Raw genomic sequence first — 13257 nt, 5'->3', positions numbered from 1 at the left:
GAAGGAGAAGACAGCCTAGAAGATTTATGCTTGTTTGTTTTGAGACAGGGTCTCACTGTGTATCCCAGATCGATTTCCCCTTGAGTTCCTCCTCTCTAGTCCCTGGAGTGCTGGGATTGAGTAGTAATGAATGCATGACCCTTAGGACCTTTTCTTGTTGGTTACCTCAGGATGCACTGGGTGAACAGAAACCAGGCCATTTTCTTTGTGTTATAGCTACACTGGTGTAGTACAAGCTCCAGTTACCCAGTTACATTTGAACAGCCTTTCATAAATTTATTTATTTTTATTTTATGTGCATTGGTGTTCTGCCATGGGTGTCGGGTCCCCTGGAATTGGAGTTACAGACAGTTTTGAGCTGCCATGTGGGTGCTGGGAATTGAACCTGGGTCCTCTGGAAGAGCAATCAGTGTTCTTAACTGCTGAGCCATCTCCAAGCCCCTTGAACAGCCTTTCTAATCTAAATTGGGTCATTCCATTCCAATCAATACCACTTTGCATATTGCCTCTTACCACTAGTTTCCCTTGTCATCATGAAAACCAGAAAGTTGTCTATATACTTTATGCCACAGTATGTGTAGTCACAGCATGTACTCTGATTCTTTGAATAGAAATATATTAGGATATTCATACATAGTTGTGGTGGTTTGAGATACTCCCCCATATTCTTGGATGTTCACATCCTTGGTCCTCACATGGTGGCACTGTTTGGGGAGGCTTAGGAGGTGTGGCCATGTTAGAGGAGGTGCATTACTGGAGGCAAGCTTTGAGGTTTCAGAAGTCTTGGACCATATCCACATAGCTCTTTGTTTCCTGCTTATGGTTTGAGGTGTGAGTTCTCAGCTACCGTGCCTGGTGCTTGCTGTCACACTTCCTCCTTAGGAGGACGATGGGCTCTTATCCCTCTGGAACTTGAAGCCCCAAATAACTCCTTTCTTCTGTAAGTTGTTCTGGTCATGGTGTTTTATCACATCAATACAAAGGTTAAGGCAGAAGTTGGTACCAGGTAGTGGGCTATGGCTGTGACAGACCTGACCAAAAAGGTTTTTTGTTTTTTGTTTTTGTCTTTTTTAAAGAATGTGGAAGACTTTGGAACTTTGGCCTAGAAAAGTGGTTGAGTGTTGGAAGCAGAGCATAATGGGCCATGCTACTAGGCTCTTGGGAGACAGTAGTACTGAGAGCAATGTGGACTGTGGAGGCCCAACTCAAGATGTTTCAGAGGGGAACAGTATCAACAATATCAGAAATTGATCGAGAGACCATTCTTGTGATATTTGGGCTAAGAATGTGGCTGCTTTCTGTCTTTGTTCTAAGAACTTGCCTGAGGCTCCGTTAAAAGTCATGAACTAATTTCTTTGCCAGAAAAGATTGCGAGACAGCCTAATCCTGACTGCATCACGTGGTTATTAGCGCTCCCTCTCACCCAGGTCTGCAATAAAGAAGAGCAAGCAGAGCGGAAAGAAATACAAAATGTAGTTTCAAAAGAAAAAGCGCCCCCAGGAAACTTAATGTTGCAACCGAGGCTGGTGCGGAAAGAGATAAGGAGACTAAAGAGTGACCGGGTCACCACTGGACTAAAGGGAAGTGTGCCTTAGGGCAAGGCTCCAGCAGCTGGTAGGGAACAAACAAGAGCTGCTGCAGATGTGATTCTAGGAGACAAGATTCCATCTCAGGGTGACAGCCAGACTTGGCAGCAGTGTCCTCCTGGCGCTGGCGTTAGAGTCATGAAAGGTACTTGAGTAAAGGGGTGGTTGACTCTTCTTCCACGGTTACAGAGAGCTGCTAAGGCCAGGCCCGTGGGAAGGAAGTCTCTTCGTGGAGGCCCTGAGAGTCCATTGTGTGACACTGTGGAAGTGAAGCCTGAGTTGTGTTGGAGACCCCAGAATCTTGGAGATGCTGGAGACTGTAGCTAGAGTTTTCCTGCCTTGCCCACAGTCAGGACAAACCTCTATCACCCGCCAGTCCCACTGCTGCTCAGACCCAACCAAGTAAACACAAAGACTTATATTGCTTACAAACTTGCTAACTGTTCTTATATCTTAAATTAATTCATTTCCATAAATCTATACCTTGCCATGTGGCTTGTGGCTTACTGGCATCTTCACATGCTTCTTGTTATGGCGGCAGTTGGCAGTGTCTCCCTCTGTCTTCCTGTTCCCTCCTTTCTCCTCTCTGTTAGTCCTGCCTATACTTCCTGCCTGGCCACTGGCCAATCAGTGTTTTATTTATTGACCAATGAGAGCAATTTGACATACAGACCATCCCACAGCAGGAGACATCTGCTGAGGAGAGCTGCACACACACACACACACACACACACACACACACACACACACAGAAAGAGAGAGAGGGAGAATCTTGTAGGCAGCAAAGGGCAGAGCTGTCTAAGCACTTTGACACCAGGTATGAACTATGGGATGTGCTGTTTGTCTTGCTTTGGTCCAGTATTTCCTCACTATCCCCATTTCCTACCTTTTGAAATGGTACATATACTCTGTACCATTCATTATACATTAGTAGTATGTTTGTTTGTTTATTTATTTATTTATTTATTTATTTATTTATTTTTATTTTTACAGGGGGTTACTGTTCACAGATTGCCTGGAGTCTCTAAAAAGACTCTGGAATTTTAAACAGTGTTAAGACTGAACGACTTCAGGGACTTTCGAAGTTAGACATGGTGAAGCTTGTTTTATAATATGTCCAGGAGACTGTGGGGACCAAGGAGTGGAGTGAGGTGGTTCAAATGAGATGTCCCCCATATTCTCAGTTGAGTACTTGGTTCCCGGTTGGTGGCACTGTTTAGGGAGGGTTAGGAGTTGTGGCCTTGCCGGGGAAAATGCATCACTGGAGGTGAGGTTAGAGGTTTTAAAAGCCTCATGCCATACTTAACCTGGCAGGGGAAATACCATGATCACGAGGGTGGGTTTCCCAGAACAAGGCTTATCCATTGCACCTCAGTTGTGCTGACCTCTGCTATTTCCTCAAATGTGGGAAACTCTACCGAATAACTTGGTAGGGAGACAACATTTGTGCTCTCCCTGAAGAAGAAGAAAAAGATAAATAAATGAAAACCTCATACATACCATGTCCAATTTGCTCTTGGTTTCCTGCTTGCGTTTTGAGATGTGAGCTCTCAGCTGTCCCTAGTGCTTGCTTGCTGCCACGCTTTCCTGCTGTGATGGTGACGTGGTGGTGATGGACTCTTATCCCTCTGCAACCATAAGTCCAAACTAAACCTCCCTGCTCTAGGTTGCTCCGGCCATGGTGTTTTATCACAGAAAAGTAGCAAAGACAACAACACCACTCTACTACATTAAGAAAGACTTGGTGATTTTATCTGCATATTACATGGATCACCCCAGAACATCGGGCAGCGTTGGCATTGGTTTGGGTCATCAAAGGTGCTTGTAAAAAGTGGCAGGGATAGGTTTGGTGGGATAGTTCAGTGGATAAAGGCACTTTCCACCAAGCCTGGCAACCCGAGTTCAATTCCTAAGGTCCACACAGTGGAAGAAGAGAGCCAACCCCCCAACTTGTTCTCTGACCCCGCCCCCACTTGTGTTCTGTGGTGCATGCCTAACCCCCACAGATAAATAAATAAACATTCATTTTTTTTTTAAGTGACAGTTTCCATCAGGAGAGTTTAAGTCGTGCTTCTTGAGTGAGCCAGCAAAAACTCACTTGCAGTTTCCATATTTTCTTTATTGTTGAGAAGAGTTCTCCCCCAAAAAAGAGTTCTCTCTTTTTGAAAATTAAATTATTTTAAATTATTATCTGTATGTGTGTGGACAGTGTACACGTGGCCAAGGAGGCCAGAGGTTTCGGGTTCGCCAGAGTTGGAGTTACAGGCAGTTGTAAACCGTTGAACCTGAATGCTGGAAACCAAACACAGGTCCTCTGTAAGAGCAGGGCACACTCTTAGGCACCATGGCATCTCTCCAAATCCACCCTCTCTAACTAACTCTCTAAGTTTTCCGCACAGATATTCAGCTTTTCCCCAGGCATAATTAAGAACGACATTTCTAGCTTGTTGCCAACACTTGGGCATCAGGGTTCATGGTGACTCACTACAAGTGAGGAACTGGTGAGTCATCCTTCCCTGGTGGCTTAAGCTGCTTTCTACCTTAGTCTCCTGGGGCTTCTTGAATGTCACATTCAGTAGATCTCTAACTGTGACATGTAAGAGTCTATCTTTCGTGAATGGTCCAGCCTGATGTGCTTTAATGAGACTGTTTCATTTAAGCAGTACTGGTGGAGGAGGGGATGGAGGAGGAAGTAGAAGCAGAGAAGGAAATGGGGTGAGGGGGCAGAGGTGGGCAGAGGAAGTGAAGGAGGTGGCATAGGATGGATGGATGACTGTGGCACCGTGGGAGGAAGTGTAGATCAGAATTCTCCAGGTCACAGCACAGGCAGGCACATTTGTAGATTCATGTGACACCTTTTAGCAATTTGGACAAGAAGATTTTCCCCAGACTCTCTTCTAGGTTTCTTGGGAGCTTGCATAATTCATTCTGCAGAATCCTAAGAGTATGGCATTCTTGATTGTAGATTAAGGACATAGAGATGGTATCTTTGAGTTCTTCTGGCTCCGGGGCCACATCGTTCTGGCACCAAATGTATACATACCACATTCTCTGCACTCTTTGATTATATCTTTGATGTTGGGGCCTTTGAAGTTCCCAGATATCCTCAGTGTGTTTCTCCTTCAATGTCTATCTGTTGAACAAGTGACTATGTTTTGGGGCTGGGGGTATTGAGAGGCAGGTGTACTTAGTTCACACTGTGACTGAGAAGTTTCTTTTTAACATTTTAATGTAGGCATGACCATCATCTAAAAGTCTGCAACAGAGTCAGGGCAGTGGCCTCTTCAAAAAAAAATTAAATCCTCGGGAGAGACCTGTCTCAACATTAGATGGTTAACAACTGGTGTAGTTGTTATAAACCCCCAGGGCTGGGGTTACAGGTGCAAGCCACCATGCGTGGCTGCTGACTCATCTTTCATCAGGCTTCTCTGTGACTCCCACATCCTTCCCATTTGTCTGTCAATCCCAGCAAGCATGGCACGGAGGCTGCCATGGAAACCAGAGGCGGGGTGGGGGTAGGGTGGGGGGCTGCAGCTCCATCCGGTAGGATTTGGCCCTGGTTATCCGTGCGCTCATTTTCGCACTGTTTTGGGGTTTGGCCCTGGCAAGCAGAGGACCCTGGCCTGTCAGTAAGCTCTTAGAGAGTCCTCGCTGCCTCCCTCCCTCTCTGTTCCAGCGGCCACACCCCTGCAGCTCTCTCCCCAGCATTGATAAGCAGACCTTGCTGTTCTTCCAGACAGCTGAGTGCATTCCTCCCGCTGGCTGCGCTGTGAGCCTGACTCCCTCCAAACTCCAAGGCAGCCTGGAGTTTTTACTCTTGCTCAGCAGTGCCCTCGTGGCAGGAAGGCTAGGTCACTGGTGGTATAGACCCCGCCTCCACCCCCACCAGCTCCCTGGAAACCTACCAGTAAGAAACTCCCATTGTCTCCCCAGAACTGAAAGGAACTGAAGGCATTCTCCCCAGTGGTCATGGCACTGTATTTGTCTTAGTTAAATTTTCTATTGCTGCGATGAGACACCATGACCAAGGCAGCTTATTATAGAAGAGTTTATTGAGCCTTACAGTTTCAGAAGGGGACACACACACACACACACACACACACACACACACACACACACACACACGGCGGGGGCGGGGAGAGAATGAGAGAGAGAACTAACTGGGGATGTCAGGGGCTTTAAAACCTCAAATCCCACCCCCAGTGACATATCTCATCATCCTTCCCAAGTAGCTCAACCAAGTAGGGATCATATTCAAATATATTGACGTAGAAGTAACTTGAAGATTTAATGTTATAAAGAATTTACTAATAGACTTCTCAGGAGGCATTAAGTCACACAAAGTAGAAATTGCCGAAGGAGTACTGCCTCCCAAATACCCCAAGGATATGTAGTGTGCTAACCAGGCCTGTTAGAACTAGGTGAAATTCATAATGCCAGGATGTAAACGCTTGTTCACCAGGATTGACCAGCTAATAGGCTCTATTCCCATAACCGGAGATAGCTCTTGACTTACAGCCAGCCACTGGGCCCAGTTCTCTGTTAGAGAAATATGCCCCTTGTGGGTCACTCGGGGGAGCTGCTCAGGATGACAACCATCAAGTCCTGGCCTGCCATAAAGCCCCAGTTGTTTCTTTAAGAAAAGCATAGTTCTGCCAGGTGGGCAGGATGACCCTGGGTAACAACTATCGGAAAAAAGAGCAACACTGGTGGACTTGAAATAATTCTGGCAATATGTAGTATCTTTGCTATGTAAATTCGGATCTGCTGAAGTGGCCAGACTTCCAGTCTTCTGTGTCTTTATTATTCAAAATGTAAGCTGGGGCTGGCTGGGACCTGAAAGAGGCTTTAGGATGTCAGCATGTGTGGAAGGCATAAGCCTAAGGTGTATATGCGTTAGCAGGATCTTCTACTGATGGCCAGCTCCTAGTGGGTGCTAGACAGAGCCAGTCACCCACTATCAGTAAAGAGCTTTGTCCTTTTCTTCTCCCGAGTGTGTGGAGTGAATTCTCACAGTGGGGGCATATTTCTGCTACAATATGAGCCGATGGGAGTCTTTCTTATTCAAATGACCACATTCTGTTCCCTGGCCCCCATGTGCTTGTGGCCACATCATAATGTAAGATTCCCTTAGTCCAATTTCAAAAGCCTCCATAGTCTTTCTCAGTCCCAACACAGTTTAAAAGTCCAAATTCCAAGTCTTTTCTGAGACTCAAGGTGTTTATTCTCAAAATTGGGACAGATGGCTGAGGTTACATTAACATATCAGGATGGACACTGCCTGCCAGGTTCTCCCAGCACCCCTCAGTTCCTACCTGTTACAGGGTATGGCTGGCATATCCACCCTCTGCCCTAAGCTTCTCCAGCCCAGGGGCTCAGCCGCCCCTCCCCCAGCTGCCCTTCCCTATATAATCCAGCCATTTTGGTTACCTGCCCTCCAGGCCGCCCATCTTGGTCAGCGGCTCCTCTCTCCTTTCCCCTCCCCCTCTCCTCCCATTGCTGGGCTCAGTCTGGCCATGTTCACTCTGGACAATAAACTTTCTCCTCCATTGTATCTAGGAGCAGTCATGTCTGCTGTGGGATAATGCTTTTGTGCACTGATTTAATAAAACGGTGATTGGCCAGTAGCCAGGCAGGAAGTATAGACGGGATAAGCAGACAAGGAGAATTCTGGGAAGAGGAAGGCTGAGTCAGGAGACGCCAGCCCACTGTCCAGGGAGCAGCATGTAATGGCACACAGGTAAAGCCACAGAACATGTGGCAACATATAGATTAACAGAAATGGGCTGAGTTTAAATGTAAGAGCTAGTCAGTGGTAGGCCTGAGCTAATGGCCAAACAGTTTTAATTAATATAAGCCTCTGTGTGTTTACTTGGGTCTAAGCGGCTGTGGACTGGGTGGGACACAGGAAAACTTCTGGCTACACGTGTCCTTTCCTTTTTTTAATTTAATTTTTTCATTCACAAGGCAATCTATTAATTTTAACCCCCTGTGAAATCAAAGAGCAAAGTTTTACATACTTGCAGCCTGTAGTGGTGTGAAATAAATTGTCCTTCCTATGATGGGAGGAACAGAGACACAGTGAGGAAATACTGAAGCAAAGCAAGACTGAAACCCAGCAGGATAAACATCAAATCCTATATCCCTGTGTGTGATGTCAGACGGCTCCTCCCTTCTAGCTTTGTGGATTGCCACACACTTCCTGCTCTTGGGCTGGGTCCACTCCCTGTTAGCAGCTTTCCTCGGCAGACGTTCCATGGCTCTGGCATCTCCAGCATCTTTGGGTCTCTGACTCAGTCCAGGCTTCACCTTCACAGCTTTGCTCAGTGGCCTCTCTGAGCCTCTCTGCAGGGGCTCCCCTGCCACATGCCTGGCCTCAGTGGCTTCCGTTACACGTGGAGGAAGATTTCCAAACCTCGTTGCCCCTGTGTCCTTCCTGACCCTAAAGCCAAAAGCACATGGCTGATGCTGCCAAGTTTGGCTGCCTACCTGGGATGGCAACTGGTCCCCTCCATGAGTTATATCTAACTGTGAGCTTTGGTTTGTTGCATTCATTTGTTGCATAAACTTTTTACAAGTTGGAAGCTTAGCTGGGTGGGTTCTTGCCCGAACATACCACTTTATTCCTCATCTGGCCTGCATCTAGCCTCTTGTCTCTTTCAGCACGAGCCTTGCCTCCAACATTACATTTCCTGATGTTCTTTTTCATTGTAGATCTCCGTAAGAGTGGTCACTAAATAACCATGTGACATAATCAGTCCTAGGCTGTCTTGAAATCACCTTCTCTAATGAGATTAGTCTGAAAGTCTTCTGTTTAACCTCAGGAAGATTCTTAAGACAGTGGCAGAAAGTAGCCACATTCTTTGCCAAAATATCACAAGAATAGTCTCTAGCTTAGTTGCTAGTATATATTCTGAAACCTTGAGCTTTCATAGTCGACATTGCTCTCAGCACTCTGTCTTTTAAATGTCTATGAACATGGCCCCTTCGACCCTACTTACAGCATTCAACTGCTTTCCTTGACCCAAGTCTTTCTCACATTCCTCCAGAAAACCCACGTGGTCAGGCCTGTCACAGCAATAGCCCATTCCCTGGTAACACTTCTCTCTTAATTACCTTTCCATTGCTGTGATGAGACACCATGACCAAGACAACTTAGAAGAAAGAGTTTATTGGGGCTGACCCTTCCAGGGGGTGAGTCCGTGACCATCATAGAAGGGCACAGGCAGGTAATGGTGCTAGAGCAGTAGCTGAGAACTTGCATCCTTATCTACAAGTAGGGGTCAGAGAAACAGGATTAATTGGGAATGGTGTGGGCTTTTGAAATCTCAAATCCCAGCTCTGCTGACACATTTACTCCGTCCAACAAGGTCATACCTTGTAATTCTTCCTAAACAGTTCAACTGACTGGGGACCAAGTATTTAAACATGTGAACCTAGGGGGACCATTCTCATCCCAGCCACCACATTCTTCTAATAAAGTTCTTCTGAAGGGTGATCAACTTCTTCTCTAGAAGCATGTACCATCTTTTCGCCTTTTAGATAGGTTCTCACTAGGTATCCCTGGCTGGCCTGAAACTCACTGTGTAGACTACTAGGCTGGCTTCGAACTCACAGATATCCTCTTCTCCCTGCCTCCTGCATGCTAGGGTTAAAGGTATACACCACCATGTAGTCCTCATGCATCGTCTCTTAAAAATGTGTGTGTGTGTGTGTGTGTGTGTGTGTATCAAGTGCATGCCTGGTGCTTGCAGAGATCAGAATAGAGCATTGGATCCCCTGAAGCTGGAGTTATGGATGCTTATGAGGTACCATGTGGATGCCACGTCCTCTGTAAGAGCAACAAGTATTCTTAATCACTAAGCCATGTCTCCAGACCATCATGTATTTTTTTTTTTTTTTTTTTTTTTTTTTATAAATTGCAACAATGTCTTCTTCAGCATATATGGGATGGGTCTTGGAAAGTTTTGGGTTGAACTCACTGGAGCCACCTGTTAACACTTTTGTGAAAAACCCCAAAGGCCAACTAGTAAACAAACTGGTCACATGGAGAGTGGATACAGTGTTCATGTTAAGGGCACCATATAGCCAGACTTTCTTTGGACCACCAACTCCCAAATAATGACAGGGAGACTTATTATTAATTATGAAAGCATGGCCTTAGCTTAGGCTTGTTCCCAACTAGCTCTTACAACTTGAATTAACCCCTTAATATTAATCTATGTTCTGCCATGTGGCTCATTACTGCTTCTCATTACAGTATGTCAGACTTCCTCTATATCGCAATGGTAAATCTGCCTCTCAGCTCCCCTTCCCCCAGTTCCTCTCCCCGAAAGTCCCACCTTTCCTCTCCTGCCTGGCTATTGGCCACTCAGCTCTTTATTAAACCAATCAAAGGTGCCTTAGGCAGGTGAGGAAGGACAGACACACACGTGTGATCAGATGTCTTGCAACAGCACCATCTTTTCAGTGAATGTTGGATTTCCAAATTACATCTTAAAGATCTCTTTTTTCCTCTTTCATCTTTTCTAGGAGTTTATGGACAACAGCCTGCCAACCAGGTCATCATCCGTGAGCGGTACCGAGACAATGACAGTGACCTGGCCCTGGGCATGCTCGCTGGGGCAGCCACAGGCATGGCCCTGGGGTCTCTGTTCTGGGTCTTCTAGAGCCTTCAAGGTGTTCCGTGCATCGCTTCTGTTAGTCCTGTGTGCAATAATTGATTTGCAGGGCATTTCTGTTTGTGACAGGTGTCTTTCGTAATAATTTAAATAGTTCCTTTGAAGATGGTAATCTGATGATTGTGACTGGCCTGCATGGTACCACAGAGAAGGCCTTGAAGTATGCTGTGAGTGAGAACCTGAGTTCTTCAGGGTCCTGGCTTGCACCAAGTCTTTCCTAGGGAGCTCTTGGATGACCTTATGTAAACACACCCATTCAAAAGGGCATTTTCTGTTTAGTTAGATGCAGTACTTAATTAAAGAATGACTTTCCCTGCTATGCCAATAATAATAATGCTGATGAAGGAGGATATGAATGAGTGTGGAAAGAAGAATTCAACTTCTTTTACTTTAACTGTGAAATCTCACTCTAGACCTGACTGTATATTACCCCAGAGCTGTGGGTTGGTAGCTCCTGCAGGGCAGTGGTGTGAGAACCCTGTGATCCGCCCTCCCTAGCTCCCAGGCACCTGCAAGACTGACTGCTCAGGATGAAGAGGGGCACTCCCTCCCTTTAAAAATGATGCTTCAGCAATCTGCCCAGTTTTATTCTCCCGTTTGCTTTTCCCGGGAATAATTGGAAATAGTCTTGAGTTAGGAATTGATTTGAGCCTCAGGATTTGGGGGCTTTACCTTTAAACCTTGCTGAATGAAGAGTAGTGAGTGACAGGTGGGTTGAGGTAGGCTGGCATCTGCCCAGGGCTGTGTTTTCAGTGTTCACTGTTGGTGTATTGATTGCCAGCTCAGTCTGGCTATAGCCTATTTTTCTACTTGTAAAGAAAGTATGGTGAGGGGAATGGGGGAGAGCCTTAGTTATAATGTTCCTGTCTCAGGCCTTTGGGGGCCCAAGCTGTACGAGGGCACCCTTTAACTCCCAGAGAGGCTTGTCCTGAGCAGTGGTAGGGCCCTGTGGCTGTCCAGAATGTGGGGACGAACCAGAGCTGGTCGGGGATAACTCAGGTTCTGAGTGAAAAATGAGATTGGGTGGAGTCTCAGAGGTTTGTTCTAATCCCTCGTGTTAGTGGGGATCCAGCCTTGTTTTCCTTCCTGACCCCACTCATGACAGGAAAGCTTAAAACATTTCTAGCCCCAAATGTGTGACGCCCCGGGAAGCCCACAGTCCTGTTTCCTGGGGGGGAAAAATTGTATTTCCAATATTAGAAAATACACGTTCTACATATTTAAATGTCCTGTCCTTTCACGTTTTAAAGCTCCTAATTCCAGCTTTGTGACTGGCGTGTTTTAAACAGTGCCCTTTCACAAAGGCGGGACCGCGCAGTCACGGCCCGGCCCCTGACTCACATCGTCCCGTTTCTCCAGAGTGTTCCCCGTAAGCACACTCGGGCTGCGCCCAGCGCATGCGTGCTGTCTGGCTACGCTGCTCGGCAGCTTTCTCTCCATCAGCTAAAGTCTTGAACGGATCCCCATGTGAGACATTTGCCAAGTGGCTGTGACGGCGCCCACCGTGTTTTTCTAGCTGCTCCTAGGGGACTTGGTGACACAGTGCTGCCCATTTCCAGTTGAAGTTCGCTTCTCTGTCATCCTTGGTAGATGGCTATGTGGCAACGTGGTTCTGATGGTTTAGAGTGTCACTTTAATTAAATGTGATGTTGATTGTACATCCTGTGTTGTAAGGATGGCTTTTTCTCACGTTATCATCCTTAAAGCTCCATGCTTTACTTACATGACATTAAATCAGTTTTCAGTGTTGTGCAGGGATATTAATTTTGAACGTAGTTACTGGGATTCCTAGAACCAGAGAGTATTGAGTCATGCTCCTGAAGTGCTGTTGAAACAGAATTTTCTCCTGCTGTCCCGTGGGTGTGTCCTGCCTAGACCTTGACCCCAGTGGGGCTAGCTTTAACAGGCAGCCATAGTTGAGCCTGATCAGTCCTAACCACCAGTTGCTTGATTCTGGAATGAAGTACGTTCTGGGTATGAAGATGGACTCAGACATTTCATTTCCTCAGCCCCTGCCTTTGTAGATGCTGCCGCTTTGATTGTTTCAGCCACGTCACGTTGCACTTTATAAGTCATGCCTTGGAGGGAACGGCTTGTTCAGGGTTGAGGAGCATTTCACGTCCATGGATCCTTTTAAACAATGACCCAAGGCTGGAAGAGGTTGGCCGCAGACCTGTGCATGACTGCTCTCCTTGCTCTTTTAGTTCTTTGAGTTAACAACTTTCCGCACGAAGGAGGGAAGCCTGGGATCCATCTCAGATCGTCACTCGTCAAGAAGGCCCCACTTTACATATTTTAGGTCATCAGCGCCCGCAGTGGCCTTCTGGAGTGTAGGGCGTTCCTGCGGTCGAGACAGGATGACTCAGACTGATTTTCTCCATGTGTTGTTGCTCCTATGTGACCTTTCATTTTGCCTTCTAGTTTATGTAGATGAAAGGCAGAGAACACAGGCGGCCGGTCTTCTTTGTGATTGCTTCTGCGTTCCTGTCATTCTGTTGTGTCTACAGAGCCTGTCTCCCCGCCCCTTTTTGTGTGCACATGGTATGTTTCTAAGTGAACTTGTTAAAATATTAAATGATCATTAACCTTCAACTGTGTTTCGTTGTGACTTCGGCTGTATTTTTACATTGTGTTGAGGGTGGCTGGAGAGAGGGTTCAGTGGCCGCCGTGCAAGCATGGGGGTCTGAGATCAGACCCCTGGCATCCATGCCAAAGCTGAGCATCGCTACAGACATCTGTAATCATAGAACTGGGGGTTTGGAAAGAAGACAGGTCCCCCTATACCCCCCCCCCCAGCTTGCTGGCTACCCTTCTAGCCAACCAGTGAGCTCTGGATTAAATTTACTTATTTATTTATTTATTTATTTATTTATTTATTTATTTATTTATTTTGGTTTTTTGAGACAGGGTTTCTCTATGTAGTTTCGGTGCCTGTCCTGGATCTCGCTCTGTAGCTCAGGCTGGTCTCAAACTCACAGAGATCTGCCTGG

General features: G+C 46.4%; 1 protein-coding gene and 1 non-coding gene across 2 annotated transcripts in view; both read left to right on the top strand.

The window, feature by feature from the left end:
• The window catches only part of Plekhb2 (pleckstrin homology domain containing B2), a 35753-nt gene extending 22894 nt beyond the window's left edge, over positions 1–12859 (top strand). The window contains exon 8 of the mRNA XM_028865336.2: positions 10119–12859. Coding sequence (XP_028721169.1) covers positions 10119–10255 — 137 coding nt within the window. The 3' untranslated portion in view covers positions 10256–12859. The remainder of the gene's footprint in view (positions 1–10118) is intronic.
• Positions 2885–3044, top strand: LOC114690587. Its single transcript, XR_003734099.1, has one exon. It is a non-coding gene; the product is annotated as a U1 spliceosomal RNA (small nuclear RNA).
• Positions 12860–13257: the final 398 nt, after the last annotated feature.

This window comes from Peromyscus leucopus, chromosome 16_21 (assembly GCF_004664715.2).
Source record: "Peromyscus leucopus breed LL Stock chromosome 16_21, UCI_PerLeu_2.1, whole genome shotgun sequence".
In the NCBI taxonomy this organism is placed as follows: Eukaryota; Metazoa; Chordata; class Mammalia; order Rodentia; family Cricetidae; genus Peromyscus; species Peromyscus leucopus.
The sequence above is the reverse complement of the archived record's forward strand: the minus strand, read 5'-3'. Positions and strand labels throughout refer to the sequence as shown.